The sequence below is a fragment of the Drosophila persimilis genome, unplaced genomic scaffold (genome assembly GCF_003286085.1).
Source record: "Drosophila persimilis strain 14011-0111.01,24,50 unplaced genomic scaffold, DperRS2 tig00000652-arrow-arrow-pilon, whole genome shotgun sequence".
Taxonomy (NCBI): Eukaryota; Metazoa; Arthropoda; class Insecta; order Diptera; family Drosophilidae; genus Drosophila; species Drosophila persimilis.
Window position 1 is genome coordinate 436,451 of NW_020825329.1, and position 18,647 is coordinate 455,097.

Below are 18,647 nucleotides of genomic sequence, written 5' to 3' on the forward strand. Positions count from 1 at the left end.
CTATAAAGTATATATATTCTTGATCAGCATCAATAGCCGAGTCGATTGAGCACTGTCTGTCTGTCCGTCCGTCCGTCTGTCCGTCTGTCCGTCCCCTTCAGCGCCTAATGCTCAAAGACTATAAGAGCTAGAGCAACGATGTTTTGGATCCAGACTTCTGTGATATGTCACTGCTCCAAAAATATTTCAAAACTTTGCCCCGCCCACTTCCGCCCCCACAAAGGGCGAAAATCGGTGGCATCCACAATTTCGACGATACGAGAAAACTAAAAAAGCAGAATCGTAGAAGATGACTATATCTTCTAGAGTGAAAAATCTGATCGTATAATTATTACAGCCAGAATCACGAAAACAATTTCACTCTTTCTCGCTCTGTCTCACTCTAACACACAGGTTTCATGGTCGGTTTTGCCAATTGCAAAATATGAGTTCAAGGATCTCAGAACCTATAAAAGCCAGAGCAACCAAATTTGGTATCCACACTCCTGTGATATCGGACCTTGACCGTTTCCTGTCCAAATTTCGCCACACCCCCTTCCGCCCCCGCAAAGGACGAAAATCTGAGGCAACCACAAATCTCAGAGACTATTAAGGCTAGAGTAACCAAATTTGGTGCACACACTCCTTTAAGATGTCACTATAAAACGTATATCTCAGAATTTCGCCCCACCCCCATCCGCCCCCACAAAGGACGAAAATCTGTTGCATCCACAATATTGCAGATTTGGGAAAACTAAAAACGCAGAATCATAGATAATGACCATATCTATTAGATTGCTGAATCTGGATCAGATCAGACCATTTTTTTTAGCCAAAAGGAACAAATCAATTTGCAGTGGCTACGCAGCGCCCGACGTCACGCTCAGACTGATTTTCTGTCTCTCTCGCACGCACTCTTTGTCGTGTCGTTAAATATTAGCGGCGTCTGCCGGAGGAGAGCCATACTGACTTAGTATCGGGTATAACCTTAGAGTTGCGGTGTCCGCAGCAACTCACAACGTTCCCCCTCGTTTTATTCTTGTGTCCCGCTTTCTTGTCCGATTAGATCTGGAAAACCCCCTTGGTTTACCAAAGAGTTATCCAGTCTAAAAAACTTAAAATCAAGACTTTATAAAAAATTTCAAGAAGTGGGCTCTCCTACTTCTCACTCTCGTTATGTAATAGCTCGGTCAAACTTTTCAGATCTTTATGCTCAATGCTATAAGAACTACCTATCTCGTTGCAGGATACGTTTTTCTCAGGACCCTAAACAGTTTTACTGCTTCGTAAACAGTAAGCGTAGAACGTCCGCACACCCATCCTCGCTATCATTTTGTAATACGTCGGCAAATAATGATCAGGCAATTGCCGATCTTTTTGCCCAGTTTTTCCAAACCACCTATTCTGAGGAAAGCTACTCTGGTCAACTGTACCCATACGATTTACCGAAGTCGAACGGCATTTTCAGTCCCTTGTTAAATGAATGTTCCCTACTTCATGATCTTCGACTAGTTAAGCCGGTGTTTTCACCGGGTCTAGACGGGGTTCCAGGTTGTGTACTCAGGTACTGCGCCGAAGCTCTGTGTGGATCTTTGCTTAAACTATTCACCCTGTCCATTGATTTCTCTTGCTTGCCCCCAATCTGGAAGAAATCGTTTATAATTCCTTTCCATAAAAAAGGTAGCAAGTCTGATGCTAAAAATTATAGAGGTATAGCAAAGTTATCCGCTATTCCCAAATTGTTTGAGAAGGCTTTAACTCCGCACTTGCAACATCTCTGCAAGTCACTTATATCTCAAACTCAGCATGAATTTATAAGGCGGCGATCAACCACCACGAACTTGTTAGAGTTTACCTCTTTTCATTATTAAAGGCTTTCAAGGTAACTTACAGGCGGATGTTATTTACACCGACTTTAGTAAAGCATTCGACTCTGTAAACCATTCCCTTTTAGCACATAAACTTGACCTTTTAGGGTTTCCGCCCAACCTCCTGAGATGGATTTCTAGCTATCTTTGTTCTAGGTCTCAAAGAGTCCTCTTCAAAAACTCCCTCTCTTTACCAGTAAAGGTTTCTTCGGGAGTACCACAGGGCAGCCATCTAGGCCCCTTACTCTTCACACTCTTTATTAATGACTTGCCTTCAGTATTAACATACTCTCGAGTACTTATGTATGCGGATGATGTTAAACTGTGTCCAGTACAAGGACATTTCATTTCATTCTCGCTTGCAATCCGATCTCAATAGCTTTCAGTCATGGTGTTGTTCAAACTTGTTACACCTTAATGCCTCGAAATGCAAAGTTATGACATTTCATCGTTCTAGCCCTTTGTTGGCTCCCTACACCCTATTTGGTGGTTCTCTTGAGAGAATTACCCTGGTGGATGATCTGGGTGTTATGTTAGACCCCAAGTTAAAGTTTTCCGAACACATTTCTACCACGGTAAATAAGGCCATGGGCGTGCTTGGGTATAAAGAGGTGGTCAAAGGAACTTGACGACCCCTATATAACAAAGACTCTCTATACCTCACTTGTTCGTCCGATCTTAGAATACGGCTCCTGTGTATGGTGCCCTCAGTACAAAGTACACCAGGACCGTATAGAATCAGTACAGAAAAACTTTTTACTCTTTGCTCTGCGGGGCCTTAACTGGGATTCGGGTGTAAGACTCCCATCTTACTCTAGTAGACTATTATTAGTAAACCTCCCATCCTTAGTTAACCGTAGAAAAATGCTTGGTGTGGTATTTATGCATAACTCTATCAGGGGTGACATAGACAGCCCTGATCTGTTGTGCCGCATAAACTTCACGATTCCTATTAGACTGACTAGAAATTTTATACCGTTGTTCCTTCCATTTTGTAGATCGAATTATTCTTTGCATGAACCGTTTAGGGTCTTATGCTCGGATTATAATTCCATCTACCATATTATATCCAACACTAATTCTCTTCCTCTTATTAAATTATTAATCCTTACACACCTTTCTATTAATGTGTAACTGTAGTGGTATTTGTATTTTGATTGCATGCTTAGTTTCTTAGTAAGTTTAGTGCTAATTTTCCTCGAATGTTAGTCTAATAGCTATCTTTCTTGCATGTTCGCGTTCGGCTACGTAATGCGCGTCATGCGGCAGCGCCCCTCGGTCGGTTGGGCGGGAGGAGGGCTGCGTTTTGCCTGGGATCCGCGCGTAACAGCCTTCTGCTGGTTTTACACGGGCCACTTGACGGTGCAGTAACTGCATCGCCTCTTGAAAGATGCAGTCATTGCATGTCAACGTCCATGATGTTAATCATTTGCACTGTTCACATTTTCATTATACATGCTCACACACGGCAGCAGCCTATGCAACCACTCTTCTTTTCTCGCCTTTCTTTCGCCATCTCTATCGCTCTCTCGATTTGTCACGTCCGTCTGCCCCTAAATTTATACTTTTATAAAAATCGAACCGTTTAGGAAATTTTTATATATTAGATTTGGATTTTATCTGTTTTTAATTTTTCTATACATCTTTTCTACATCCCTATTTTTTTATTCTTCCGCCCACAACAGAAATGTTATATCACTCTGAATGAGGAAGAGCTTGTAAAAGAGAGAGGAAGAAAATGAGTAAGCGGGTGGAAGGCATTGCGTAGCCACCATAATTTCATTTTTTTCTTCTGGATATACTATTATTTTCAACTGATTCGGCAATCTTTGTTTTCGGTTTTTTTCGTACCTTTAAAATTTGAAATACCAAGACTTTCGTCTTTTGAAGGGGCGAAATGCCCTTAGCTCTTATAATCTCGGAGATCTAGGTGCTTATTGGGACGGACGAACGGCCAGGCGGATATGACTATATGGACTGATCAAGTATATACTCTATGAGGTCGGAAAAGCTTCCGTCTCTGTGTTAAAAATGTAATATACCCCTTTACTCTTCGAGTACCGGAAATTCGGTTTCGTTACTCATGAAAAAAAAGTACAAAAAAATCATAAGCACCTTCGCGAAAAGACCCCTATATATTTTTACAACAAATTGCATTGTAAAGTTAATTTTTAAATATTTATGTTTAATTACAGTGGATGAAAGGAATTTCACTATCCACTAGTCGATGGTATCACAACACTTTAAATGATCTGGGAGTCGGCCTTATTATAAGTTATTCAATTTACCTAGCCACCAAAACAGTAACTGCACAGGATAGTGGGAGACTTACATGACGGTTTCCAAAACGAACAGTACACTGTGGCTGGATATCTCCCAGGCTTTCGACATTGGGGCTCAAAGGACTACGCGCCAAGATCAAAATTATGCTCAACCCTCAGCTGTATGAAGTTATCAAAAGCTTTCTGACGGAGACGACCTTCCGCGTAGTCCAGGATGGTGCAGCTTCTTTGACCAAGACCATCAAGGCAGCGTGCTTAGCCCGACACTGTACTGCTTATTCACTCACGACATGCCAAAGAAAACTTTTCGAAAGTTTATCTTTCGCCGTGTTCTTACTTATTTGAAAAATAAATTGCTAATATAAGCCAGTAAATTCTAGTCGCGACCGGGTATGTTTCCTATCCACAATGAATGAAATAAATCCCAATCTGCGCTAATTATATTATTATTGCGAGCTTATTAAAAGAAATTCTCAATGGCAGTATGGGAATTTATATTCCAATCTTTGGGTGCATAGGAATTTTTTTCTTTTTACCATTCCCGTACTTAGTATGCATTCTTCATTTGTCAGTTGCATTGTTAGTATGTACGGTTAATTAAAAAAAATGCTTATTTATGTTATCATGCCCTTGTCAGGGAAATATTTAGCACTAATATGTGGATTTAAAAAATTAAATTTGAAAAAAATATGTATTTAATAAACTCGTTAAAAACTAGCAACAAGAATTGGTATATTTTATATATATATATATATATATCCGGTTATAATGAATATAATTGTGAACTACTAGTCAGCTACAATGCAATTGACATTGGCGGTTTAATAATTATATCTTGTGAGATGCATATGAATTATGCTGGCAAGTTGCAAGAAATTGTTGGCAATGCATAAAATTTGGCAGAAAACAAAACGCAAAACGAAATGCAGACAATATTTTAATCTACGTATATTTATAAATGGAGTTTTTTTTATTTAAAAACCTCATATCGTCGACGGCGGCTGTTGCAACTGATTGCCTTGGTAGCTTCGGCACATAAAAATTTACTTGATCTTTCTTGCCGCTAAGTAGCGTTGATGGGTTGAGGGCCGCTGTATTGAGCGCCTGGGCTGCATTGTTTAATGCTGCAGGGTTCAAAGCAGCGTTAATCCTATATATTCATAGAGTAAAAAATAAATAAATAAATAGAACATAAACTCTCCATTTAAAAGATGAAATTTAAATGATTCAAAGCAAGACGGCCCTTAAACATAACAGTCAATTTTAGTTTATGTGCGAAAACCATTCGACTTTTCAATCTGACTACCTGTTCAACCAATTAATTCCAATCCCAAAGGTTTTTTTTGTTTGTGATCATATAAGTAATAAGCTTCTGCATCCGTGTGCATATTTATAGTTTTAGCATACAAATTCGTAATAAAAACATTTTTTTGTGTAATTAAGTCTTATGAAATTGCGCCTTGGTTTAAATATTTTACTTATGGGCATGGGATATGGAAATGTGTGTTATACTTACCCTTTGCTCTCCCAGCGTTCTTTTTCAAATCCTTTATGTATCGATTGGGCTATTGAAGATTCCATAAGATCCACATATCGCACAACTAATGGTGCAAAAGTGTCGCGAAGGTGTTGATGATAGCGACCATTGCGCAAGTTATCTGTAATAAATAATATTAAAATCCCAAAAACTGTTAATTACACTATGCAAAAAAGTTGGAATGTGGTATAAATAATACTCAAACCTCCTTTATCTGATAGATTTAAGACTCTGATTTATGAAAATATGTATATATAGATGTACAGTGGCGAGCTATGTGGATACATATTTATCACTTTTCACTTTAAGCGCCTGTGAAATCTTTCAAAATGAATCAATCCTTTTTTTTTAAGATTCTTTAATTTAGTGAGAATGAAAAAAGACAATAATTTCAATTCAGAGAGATAATTTTCCTTAAGAGATTTTAATTCGGGCGAAGAGAAGAAAACTCTCAGTGAAAGCGAGGGGCAAGACCCTATTTGGCGTACTGGTCGAGGAAGTTCGCGTCGCTCGGGACAAGTGGCATGCAGAGCTGCAGGACCGGTTCCTACAAGAACTGGAGGATAATGGCGGACCACCGCCAAAGTGTGAGGACGCAGGGTGGCATCAAGGCAAGGTGAAAGCCATCGCCTGCCAAGAAGCTCGCTCTCTACATGAAGGCGGTGGCTGCCCTCACAGAGGTCTATCCAGGGGCGAAACTGCAGGTCGGGAAATGGGAAGATGTCCCCAGCCGTCCGATAGCCAGAGCTTGGGTCTCGGCTAAGCCTGCAGAGTCTGAGAAGACCCCCAGGTTACTGCAGGTCTGCAACCCCCACATTCCTACAGCCGATTGAAAGGTGTCCAAGGCAGAGGATATCCAAGGACCAATATAACCAGATCATCCTCGTCCTTAATGAGGAGTGCTTAGAGCTCCCGTAAAGACGGACGGTGTAGTGGACTATGGCTACAAGAAGATTACCATATCCACCTACAAGTCCGATCGCATGGGCAGGCAAGCGGAGGTCTAGTTTGAGGAGGCAATCCAGCGTCGGATGCGGCGTCCATGGTGTCGGACGACATCCTGGACGACGACGGTTCCAAGGAGAGCGAGCTAGCCAGGGGTCTCAGCCACATCGTTGTCGGGGAGGAGCCGGAGTCCCCCGACAGCGACCTAGAAACAACAATGGTGGAGGTGAGCCTCAGGAATGTCACGGACGCTCCTGCAGATAAACCTCCACCACTGTAAGGCAGCATGCACTGCTCTGCTGCTCCATCTGGCCAAGGGTGGACCTTATCAGGTTGGCCTGATCGATCAGATGCATGACGGTTGAGGCATCACTGGGGCGTCAACGTCCACCAGATTTGTCAGCAGAGGCACACCGCATGGCGAAGTTGTCATAGCATTCTCCGGTTTCTTTCCGCGGACGTTGTGTGGGCGCATGACAAGTACTCTCACGAAGATGTCAAGATGGGCAGACAAATGCGGGCTGGGAGTCTACCCTAAAACGGAACTTGTGCTTTTCGCTAAGAATTACAAAGTTACTGACTCCCCCAAAACTCTGTGGAGAATCGCTAGCCCTTAGCAACAATGCCAAGTATCTTGGCCTAATCTTCGAAAGAAAGCTCGATTGGAAACTGAGCATAAATGATAGAGTAAAGAAGGCCACAGTGCCCCTCTATACATGCAGAAAATACCTCGGAATAAAATGGGAAATGATTCCGTATATAGTTCGGAGACTATGCACCGCCATCATACGACCAATCAGGAGTGGTGGTATGGTGGCCAGCCCTAGACAAAAGAACTTGTCCAACATGCGGACTACGCACTACTCCATGGGATACCGTTCTGGACCTCCTCCCGGAGATCTCATGGAAAAGAAGGTGGCAACACATTCCGCCCTCAAAATGAGAGGAACCAAAATGTGGAAAGCGTCCGCGGTAGGGCACTCGGGAATCCTGACGAGACTGACGAGAGGACAGTTTATTGTACCAGTATCCCCAGTGATCACTTTTGATCCAGGTAGGTGGGATTCACATAGGGAAGACTGGGAGATGGACGAACCAGGATCTGCAAATGCGGTACACTTTTACACGGATGGCTCATATCGATATGCTCGAATTCAGCGACTGTAAATGACTGCATAAGATCGCAGAGCAGTTAAATCCTTTCCTTATATGGCCACCGACGAGCTAGTCAGGCAGGGTACTACGATTCCTCTCGGAGAGGGAGCAAGTAGCGATGCCTTTGGCTACGTTCAGGCTTCTCACGCACGAATTGTTCGAGCAAAATGCAAACAAGAGATGGCAGCCAACCGTTTCCTTTAAGAAGCGCTCAGTAGAGCTGTATAGACTCAGCAGAGCACAGTGCTCTGCAGTTACTCGAGCCATCACGGGACACTGGAAGATCGCCACTTATGCCTCTCGACTGTCAATTCCTCATAATGACATCTGCATGAGTTGTCGCGACGAGGAAAAGGAGGAATCAGTCCCGCACTCATTCTGCCATTCCCCGGCCTTTGGAAATCGTCGTCTTCGGATTCTCGGGGCCGCTTTCCTCACACATATTTCGGACCTGTCCGAATTCAAACCAGGGATCTTGTTCAAATTCATTCAAGCCTCCCGATGAGATTGCCCTTAACCTGTAGTAGTCTGCTCCCACGGTTCAGGCAACGTGAAGGCGCACACGCCTATGCGGCAATACAATGGACCTCCTATAGGTCCAAGTGAGCTCGAAGGGGCGGAGGTTTTATTCCTCCTCCCCCGGCTACCGCCTTAACCTAACCTAACCATATCGAAAACTAATTAAAACTATATAAAAACTAACCATGCTGTAAACTTCGTAGTAGATCGCAATTCGTTGTTTTAGTGACCAGATTATTAATTCCAAAATCGTTTTGACGACCGTACACAAAAATCTGCCTACGTCTCTACAGTTCGTACTTTCCGGATTGAGAATATAAATATTTTTTGTTTTTAACAACTCTGAACCAACTGCTTGATCTGCCCATTCGTAACACTGCCGTCCACTTAAACTTGTTCGTCGCGAGCATGTTCCTTGTCTCCTCCATGGTAGGGTGCCAGTCTTTCGCGTCATTAGATTGGATGAGGCGTCTTATTAACTGGCGAAACTCGTTCAACTGGCCAATTCTATAACCATTTTTTATTCATTAAACGTTAGGGTCACGCCGAATTTGAAATCAGCGGGAAGTCTTAAATCGTTCCCCCATATTGCAGCTGCCAGCGTGTCATACTTCCCGGAGCGATATGCCATTTAAAAAATTGAAATAAGCTGATTTACTTCGACGGACTTCCTAAGATACTCCTGTAAGTTCTAATATCAATTATGTTTTCCTTTACTTCACACCGTGAACAATGTCTACATTCAGAATCACAAGGACGACGTAACAGCGCGTCCGTGTAATCCTCCTTTACGGCTATACTCAGGTTGGAATAATCAAATTATTGTCAGGGGTGACATTAACCTCCCATTTCTTTCGTGGCTATCTACATCTCTCGCGTGTTGATTGGTCGTTTCTTTATTCATTACCGAACATAAATGCAACTGTTAACTTTATAGCTCTATTTACTCAGCCCTTAATACACTTGTTCCAGATATCACTGTACCTGTTCTCCAAGTATTTGTCATACTTAAAAAATAATAAATCCAGGCTCTATAAAAAGTACCAGAAGTCGGGCTCCACGTCGGCCTTAGCTCTATACTCATCCGCTCGCTCTCTGTTGCTTGCCGTTAATAGTCAGTGTTGTAATCATTACCTTTCACAATAGAGTAGAAACTTTCGTAGTGATCCTAAAAAATTCTATTCGTTCGTTAACTCTAAGCGTAAGTCAATCGCTTTTCCTCCGTCCCTTCATTACCAGAATAAAACAGAAGCTTCTGCTGTTAGTATTGCAAATTTATTCGCTACCTTTTTCCAAACGAACTCATATTTACAACTCATCCACTCCGTATCCGTACCAGCTATCTCACGCTAACAGCATTTTTCTGCCTATTTTCGAGGAAAGCGTTGTTCTGGAAGGTTTGTCATCTATGGACATATCGTTTTCTGCGGGTCCAGATAAGGTACCAAGTTGCATTTTAAAACACTGTGCACAGTCAAATATTGAAAACTATCGTGGTATGGCCAAGCTTTCTGCCATCCCGAAGCTTCTTGAGTTCCTGATCACCCGGCAACTGCAACATCTTTGTTGCAGCTTGATATATCCGTTCTCTTGAGTTTTCTAACCTAATCCACCGTGGTTTTCAAAGTGGTTTGCATATAGATGTAGTTTTTACGGACTTCAGCAAGGCATTCGATTCTGTAAAGCATGCTCTGATTATTCACAAGCTCTCTTTATTAGAGTTCCCAACGAATCTTCTAGATTGGATTTTGTCCTATCTCTCTAACCGTACTCAACGTGTTTTGTTTTCTAATGTCTTGTCAAATATTGTTAATGTTACTTCAGATGTGCCACATCTGGGTCCGCTTCTGTTTATTTTATTTGTGAATGACCTTCCTCAATTTATAACATACTCTACTACACTAATGTATGCTGATGATGTTAAAATCTGTCTGCCTTACTCTGATTGGTATTTGCACACACGCCTTCAACTTGATCTTAGTGAGCTACATTTGTGGTGTTCAACTAATCTTCTTTTTCTGAGCCTTTCTAAATGCAAACTTATGAGATTTTACCGTGGCGCTCAACATTTTGTCTCATATGTTCTAGGAAATCATGTCCTCGAGCGAATTTCGAATTCGAATTTCGGTAGAATCTTGCCACCCTACCGGTCTAGGCTAAATCTTATTTACCTGCCGTCGTTGCACCATCGCAGAATATGCAATGGCGTAATGTTCGTGCACAAGCTCCTTCTCGGGATTGTTGACTCCCAAACTCTGTTGGGTCAGATTGACTTGGCCGTCTCATCTAGACCTACCCGTACTTTTAGGCCAATCCGTTTACCCATATGTAGGTCAAATTATGCCGAACATGAACCTTTTAGGGTTGCCATAGTTATAACTCCCTCTGTCATTCCTTATCCCCTGAACTGTCCCTTAGACTAATTGCATGCAATATTTATAATCACTTAAATTGAACTAACTAACTAACTAATTAAGTACCATTATTAACAGATAATTGTTAATTTAATAAATAAATAACAAAGCAAACCCAAATCGATTTTTTTTTAGATAGTTTGTGTTAGATTTGAAAACTTAAAATAATGTAGTACTTACCATCTGCCCTTAAATAATCATTAAGAATTTGAAATAAAGGAAACGAATCCCATGTATCAGGAGCTTGCTCGGATAAAACTCGGTCCATGTCAACTGCGAAAAGAGACCAAAATATTTCCGCATGTTCGACCAGCAGGTCGCTAAACCAAGCAAATGCCTAAAGAATGGAAATTTTATTAATGTTATTAATATATAGAACATATGTCAAAGCAAAATTTGTATATCTTTTTAAAATTTTTATGGCAAACAAACACTGAAGTTGCGTACGAAAACTACATGATTCATGGTATATAAGTCGTAGCTCCTAAATTTGAAGCTAATAAAGAAATGTTCAATAAAAACAATTGCATTTTATTCAGTTAATAGAACTTATAAATTTAAGCATGAAAATAACCATATTCAAACAGTGATCACTTTATTGAAAATAAAAAAAGTTTTAATCCGTCTAGCCGAATTTAAAAAAATCAATGCAGGTATATTTGGCTAAAACGGAAATATTATTGTTATTTAAAAAGGAGCCGGAACGTTGTGAGCCGAGGCTAGCGCCATTACTCTTAATTTATACCCAATTCTCAGCCAGTAAAGTGTGAGAGAGGAAATAAGTAAGTGCGTGAAATGCATAGCTCTTTAAATTTCGTGTTTCCTTCTGACTATAATAATGTTTACGGGTTTTTCGTAACATCAAAATTGTGGACGCCACATATTTTTGTTCTTTTGTGGGTCGGAAGGAGTGCCAAAATTTTAAAACAAACTTGATTCAGTGGGATATCACACCAAATCTGCTTGCTCTAGCTCCTATAGTCATATAGTCATATAGGACGGACACATAACCATTGACTCAACTATTGATGCTGATCAAGAATATATATACTTTGTTGGGTCGGAAACGCTTTCTTCTGGGTATTCACTGTCACCACGAGTCTAATATAATCATATACTATTTGAGTATCTGTTTTTTTATGGTTTAATTTTTTCAACGAATCTTTTAAATCCTGTATTTTTTTATTGGTTTTTTTCAGCGGTTGTGGTTGTTTTTTCCCACAACTTAAGTATCTTAAATCTGGTTTTATTGAACTTTGGTGTTCTGAAATAGCTGGTAAATGAAACTACATATAAGTGCTACCTGAACTTTTTGTAGGTTAATCTTATCGCCTGAAAAATATTGAGCTTTCAAATTCAAACTTGAGAATTTGGTCCTATATATTTTTTTTTAAATGTTGACTTTGGAAACCCTTTGTGTTTCATTTTTCTAGTATAGGTACATTAGATATACGTCGTTTAAGGTATCGTTTGTAAAAATCGATGTATAAAAGGCGCAGGTTTGACCAAACCTCTGAATGCCGCATTAGACAGCTAAGTTCCGTTCATTTCATAATTGCAAATTTCAATGAAACCAGATTTAAGATACTAAAATTATGTAAAATAAGAAGCACAACCTTTTGAAAAAAAAAACTAAATAAATATATGAAACATTTTTAAAGCTCAAAATCTATCAAAAACAGTAGATTTGATTCACAGCGGAAAAAAAGTAAAATTTTGTTGAATAGTGTAATTCTTTGCCTAAATTAAATTTTAAAAGCATAATTTAAATTAATACACCTGATTTCCAATTGTTATTACATAACTCTGATTCAAAACAGTACGTATGTAAGTATGTTAGCTATCGCACATTTAATATTTTGTGTAATATATATCTGTGTACAAATTCAAAAATAAAGAAAACTAATATGCAAATACAAGATAATACAAGATTATATTTGGCGACTAACTAAATTAAAGCACAAAGCATAATGAATGTATAATATATGTGTATGTATAATGTTTAAATAAAATACGTAAATAGCGCGAAAAAAAGTCAGACAAGAATTAGCAATTTTTTGTATTATAACGAGCAGATTGAGATTGAGATGAACTTTCAACGGACATGGAGAGAGAATATTTATGTACATTTATATATGTATATCAGGTTTCGGCACGGCCCTATCTTACGTGCATAGGAAAGTGCGCTGCCGCTCACGTACACGTGTATAACAGGGGTTGGCAAAATTACAATGTTTCGCTTTTTTACTGCTGTCTACTGAAAAACATGAGAATGTGTGCGTGCCGATCACTGAGGTATATTAATACAATTAACTAGTACATTTATGGACACACATAAACATAAACTTTTTATCATCGGCAACAAAAAACATTTTAAGCATTCCCTAAACTTTATACAACATCTAAAATAAAAAAAAAACATTCAGGTTTATTTCAAAATGCAAATGAAATATAATGCATGCATGTTCATTAGTCAGTTTCATTAAAGAACAATAAATATAATGATTTATAGATTTATAAGCACAAAAGAATTTTAAGAAAATTATTATTATTGAAAACTTTGAGCTGATGCGACACTACAGAAAAAGTCGCTTATGTTTACAGTCCAATGCTCTGCAGATAATATTGCGAGCTCATGGGTATACGCGTGTATGTATGTATGAATGTGTATATAATATACTTATATTGTATAATATCACGTTGATTTAATCCCTATCCCTAAAACGTATTTTTAACTGGTTTGTACGTGCCGTTGGTACTGGCGATGTGTAGACCGCGTGTGTTGGCATACAGTAACGAAATGATGATCCATCAGTGGAAGTCCCTGCAGCTATTGCCTGTTCAGTTTTGCCAATGATTCCATGACTGGCGGCGGAACCAAGTTCGCTGATATTGTGTTCTCCTGAAACATCGCCATCTTCCTTACGCGTTTTAATTTTTTCCACTTTATCATGTCTGCGCAGCTAAATAAATCGGGCATATGGTGTTAAATAGTTGTAGGTATAATAAAAAGTCAATCCTTTCACAAAGCTTTATTTATATAACATATAAACACATATGTATATATATATATATATATATTTGAATACATTGTTCTATATAAAAGCGGATTAGTTGTTTCGTTTTTCATTTAGAAAAACAAATAAAATTAACGATTGATTTACCGAAGAAAACCGGCATAAAAAAGAGTGTAATCTTAGACATTATAATATGGATTGAACTCCTGTTATCATTTTTTGAAACTCCGATAAAGCTATGGAACACCATATTTCCGCTGTAAAAAAAACCGACTTTATATGATAGATTTAGGACCTTCAAACTGTTTAATAATGTTTTTATTTTTTTTCAGGTGTATTTTTTTTTTTGTAAATCTGTTATTTTTTTTACTGTTTTTCTCAGAGTAATGCGTTGTTTCACATATGTAACTTAATATCTTACAATTGGTTGTGTTGCATTAAACTTTGCAATTAAAAAAAGAAAAGAGAAATTCAGCTAAAATCCTACACGAACACTTTATAGCTGAAGCTTGACGTCTAAAGAAGTGAGCTTTCAAATTTAAAAATGGTATTTTTTCGGTATATTTTTTCAACATTTTTTCGAAATGTTACATGTTGATGTAATTGGGCGTCGTTAAACGGTTAAGTTGCAGCCATTTAACCACTCTTTCAAATGTCGCATTTTGTCGTTAAATTTTGTTAAGCTCCTTTCCAAATACTATTTTAGCGTTAAAAACTGTTACATCGTGGTATTTTTTGTAAGGAAAAAAAAGGTCGTATTTCGAGTAACCTTAATACCTTAATACCTTAAAAACGTACCTATACCACAAAAATACAACAACCCAAGAAATGAATTTGATGTTCGGGTAGAATTATTAACTGCATTTATCTAATTTTCAGAATTCAATACAACCAGATGAAAGATACTTTCACATAACTTTTAAAAAACACTACTTCTGAAAAAACAGCAAAAAAAACAGATTTAAAATAATTTAAAAAAAAAATACATACAGAAAAAAACTAAATTATTAAACATTTGTAGGGCCTAAATCTATCATAAAAAGTCAATTTGCTTCACAGGGAAAAAAAGTTCAATTTTGTTGACTACTGTAATTCAGAATAAAAAAAATCAATAAACTTATGCCCTGCAGAATCTTGTACATTTTAAAGAATGGTTTAATTTTGTAGTTATTCTGTTTCGTTCAAATTCAAAATATTAAGATAACATCTGTTAATTTAACATAGTTAAAATTTAAAATTGGTTGTTTATATGTATGTATATTGCTCTAAAAGATTAATGATACTTTTTCCAGGTATGCGAAAAGACTTCAAATCGGTTACAGCAAAACACACTTACATACAAAATAAAAGACTATTGGCAATATACGACAATTTTTGTAAATATATATATTAATCATTCATTAGTATTCGGATATTTATATACAGAAAATAAAGCATACAGTACATACATATTATTAAGACAAGTAGCAATCGTATAATACACCTGATACACACATGTTTAAAACCGAAAATACACAAACCAAGGTTTTAGAGTAATGTTTATTTATAATAGACACCCATTGATAAAAAAAAAATATTAAATAATTGAATTGAATTGCAATTATATATAAAAGTTAACAGATAACACTCTTTAACAATCGGAATTTACACTTTTTTTGATTGAATTGAATGTTTTACAGCCCAGTTCCAGTTTTCACCTTTGAATATGGCTTTTATGGCGGAACTCATTTACTGATTTTCAGATTCTCAACCGGAAATCTCGAGTACGTGCAAAACTATTTTCTTTAATTTTCCGCGTTTTATTTAAAGAGAACACTACACTATACACACTATAACTACGCTAAAGAAAAAATCCTCGAAAAACAAAATACTTATACTACCGTTAAAAAACAAGTATATAAAGAAAATTTCAAAACTAAAATTGCATTACTTATGCCCTATTCTATGATAATTTTCAGATATTCCCAAAATGTACATTTATGTTTCCTCTCATTTAAGAGTTTATGTTACTTCGACTAAAAATAAATATATATACTTACTATGCAATAATTGCATTTTCAATCATCACATGATATTGGCGAGGTTTTGGGATTTTTAAAAACGTGGCCCTTGTTTCGTTTTCCCTTTAACCCATTCAAGGTGAAATATTCGGACATATGTATATTAACCTCCCGTTCCTACCTAATATCTCTTCTTTGACTGAAATGCTTGTCCTAGTTGTTTTTTAAAAATCTTTTTCGGTTCTATTCACTGTTGGTTGTTACCATAACACCCAACTAACAAACAACACCTTAACAAAAAATAATAATCTTGAATTGAAATCGATGGAAATACGTGAAAACAGGAACAGGCATGAAACATATACATATTCATAATTTTGAACCATAGTTAATCACACAACGTTTTTAAAATTCAGCAACTTTTAGAATGAAACAGGCGTTACACACAAAGAAGTTTAATGACTCGCTTGCTAGTGATTCATAAAGAATCACTGAATAAAATTATTCATTTATGTGTATATTTATGTAAAAATATAGACGTGGATGCGTTTTTATACTTATCATTGGATAAAAAACTGAAGACAAAAGTGAAACAAAGCAAAGCGATGTATTGACTTGAAAAAAAGACAACTTACTTCTCCATAATGTTCTTCGTTTTGTTGTAGCAAATCAACGCAAAGTTCGGCTAGGTGAATTAAGTCTTCTAGTTTTTTTGGTGGCGGTACAATAATTTCTCCACGCAAATCATCTGAGGGTAAAATGTTTTATAAACACATATTTACATGCATCTATATCCATATACACACCTTCAATTTTTGCTTTATTAGAGAGTCGTGTGTAATTTACAAGAGCAGCTGTCTCTAAGCTTTTTTTAATCATTTGTCGAACCTCTTCAGGTGGAACCGGGGTGACTATATCTTTCATCAATACTCTCTCTAATAGGGATAATGTTGCTTTTAATGCACCTTCGGGACGACCAAAAGGAAAGCAATATCTAAAATTGGTTATTTGAAACTCGAGTAACTGACGTAGGCGTTCTTTGATCTCGGCAAACTTCTCTTTCTCTTCGTGAGTAATGCTTCCCACTCCATCAGGTCTATAAAATTGTATAAAATTGTATTTAATTATAAGCAACGACACAATATTACCTATTTCCGTGGACATGACTAGCGCAAAATGCAAATGAATAGTGAATAAGCGTCGGGTCTATCATGTGCTGTTTTTCAGCCCGATCCAATAGGTCAGAAAGATAACATAAGTGTCTATAGCATCCGCGTACTCCATAGCGTGCGCAATATTCATCTAAAACAAAAACTTGACCAGGACTAAACCATCCCTGCACAGATAATTGGTAATTTTTTTTTAAATATATAAGTTAAATAATGTACTCACCAGAGATGCGTACGGATCGTTAAGCCGATATTCAAGCGTTAAGTTTTGTAAAGTTTTAAAAAGCGTAGCATGGTCATATGTACAAGGATCAGCACTTATATAATCCTCCATGCCATGCTTTCGTGCTTTATCTGCATCTAAATGGTAAAAAAAAAACAAAAGAAGTAATAAACTGTATTTTTTTTGTATGGGTACTCGGCAAAATGTACTTAAACAAGTAAGAAAAAACTAGCCGATACTTTTTAGCTCTCTCTCTCTCTCTCTCTCTCTCTTGTTGTACTCGCTACCGCGAGTCCCAAAATATGAAGATCATATTCTTTCTTCGATTTTAACCAATTGGGGTACATTCCACAAAGTGTAGCAGCCCTACACCATCACTCTTCCACCCTCCATGCTTTATGGTTTCCTTGACCTGATGGTTTTTTCAGCTTTCCATTTCAGCAGTGCCAGTAGTATTCACATTGTTCTCATTGAAAACGGCTTATTTTGGTATCATCTGACCAAATTATCTTACAATCTCCTTGCTCCACTTTCTTTGCTCCTGGCTAATTTTAAGACGTGCAGAAACTTTTTGTCACACAGTGCAGGTTTTTTCTGGTTAACTGCCACTGTAAGGCCGATCGTGTGCAGAGTGTCCACTCATGGAACGTTGTCCAATTGCTTAAAATCGATGGAATAATGAAGGAAGAATATTATCTTCATATTTTGGAAGCCAATTTATCAAATTTTATAGACAAATGTGTCAACCCCCCATTGAACATCGATGGGCTCTGCATAAAAAACATTGCAAAAGTACAAGTCTAAACCAAAGGGAATGGATACTAAATTTAGTCGACAGTATGACAAAATTTATTCGAAATGTGATAAAATCAAAGGCTCTTTGGAAAATTTTTTTTTTTTTAAATTATTAAAGTACAAATATATGAAAAGTGCAAAAATAGATACATGGACTTTTGAAAAAATGTGTTCTTTCTCAACAAATTAAAGAATCTTAAAAAAAAATAAATAAAATAGAGAATTTATGTATTTTTATAGAGTTTACAGGCGTTTAAACTGAAAAGTGATGAGCATGTATCCACTAGTGTTGGGTAAACATTGCTCATTTTGGTGAACATATTCACTTGTTCTTTTTTAGTGAGTCAACTCACTCATATTGCTCACTTGCTCTCTTAGATTGCTCAGTTAACTCACTTTTTCACTTGCTCAGTTGCTCAGTTGCTCAGTTACTCACTTGCTCAGTTGCTGACTTGCTCTCTCAGTTGTTCACTATTCATGCACAGATGGTTCCAAATTTCACTATACTTTCGAATTAGCGACATAGTGAATTTTTCAAAAGAGTAAACAGCTTTGCCGGTAATAGTGTGAAAAAAAGTGTGAAGTAAACGCAAATATGAGCAAAGCTGTCAGATCGCAAAATGCCCTTTGAGGAGTAAAATTGCGCAAAAAGTGAGTAGAGAACAAGTGAGTAAAAATGAACAAGTGAACAACAAAGAACAAGTGAGCAAAAAAAGAACAACTTGGAAGGAACATGTTCAGTTG

The 18,647-nt window shown here is 37.5% G+C and overlaps 1 protein-coding gene across 5 annotated transcripts in view; it reads right to left on the bottom strand.

Moving 5' to 3' along the window:
• LOC6602551 (calcium-dependent secretion activator) overlaps positions 1 to 18,647 on the bottom strand; it is a 40,959-nt gene that overhangs the window by 8,432 nt on the left and 13,880 nt on the right. For 2 of the 5 annotated variants that reach the window (XM_026990952.1, XM_026990951.1), the window contains 8 exons: positions 17,109 to 17,245; positions 16,865 to 17,052; positions 16,523 to 16,812; positions 16,352 to 16,464; positions 13,450 to 13,662; positions 10,880 to 11,036; positions 5,646 to 5,787; positions 5,112 to 5,279 (listed from right to left, as the gene is read on the bottom strand). In XM_026990952.1, coding sequence (XP_026846753.1) covers positions 5,112 to 5,279; positions 5,646 to 5,787; positions 10,880 to 11,036; positions 13,450 to 13,662; positions 16,352 to 16,464; positions 16,523 to 16,812; positions 16,865 to 17,052; positions 17,109 to 17,245 — 1,408 coding nt within the window. The remainder of the gene's footprint in view (positions 1 to 5,111; positions 5,280 to 5,645; positions 5,788 to 10,879; positions 11,037 to 13,449; positions 13,663 to 16,351; positions 16,465 to 16,522; positions 16,813 to 16,864; positions 17,053 to 17,108; positions 17,246 to 18,647) is intronic. The other 3 variants (XM_026990953.1, XM_026990954.1, XM_026990955.1) reach the window with 3 other exon arrangements.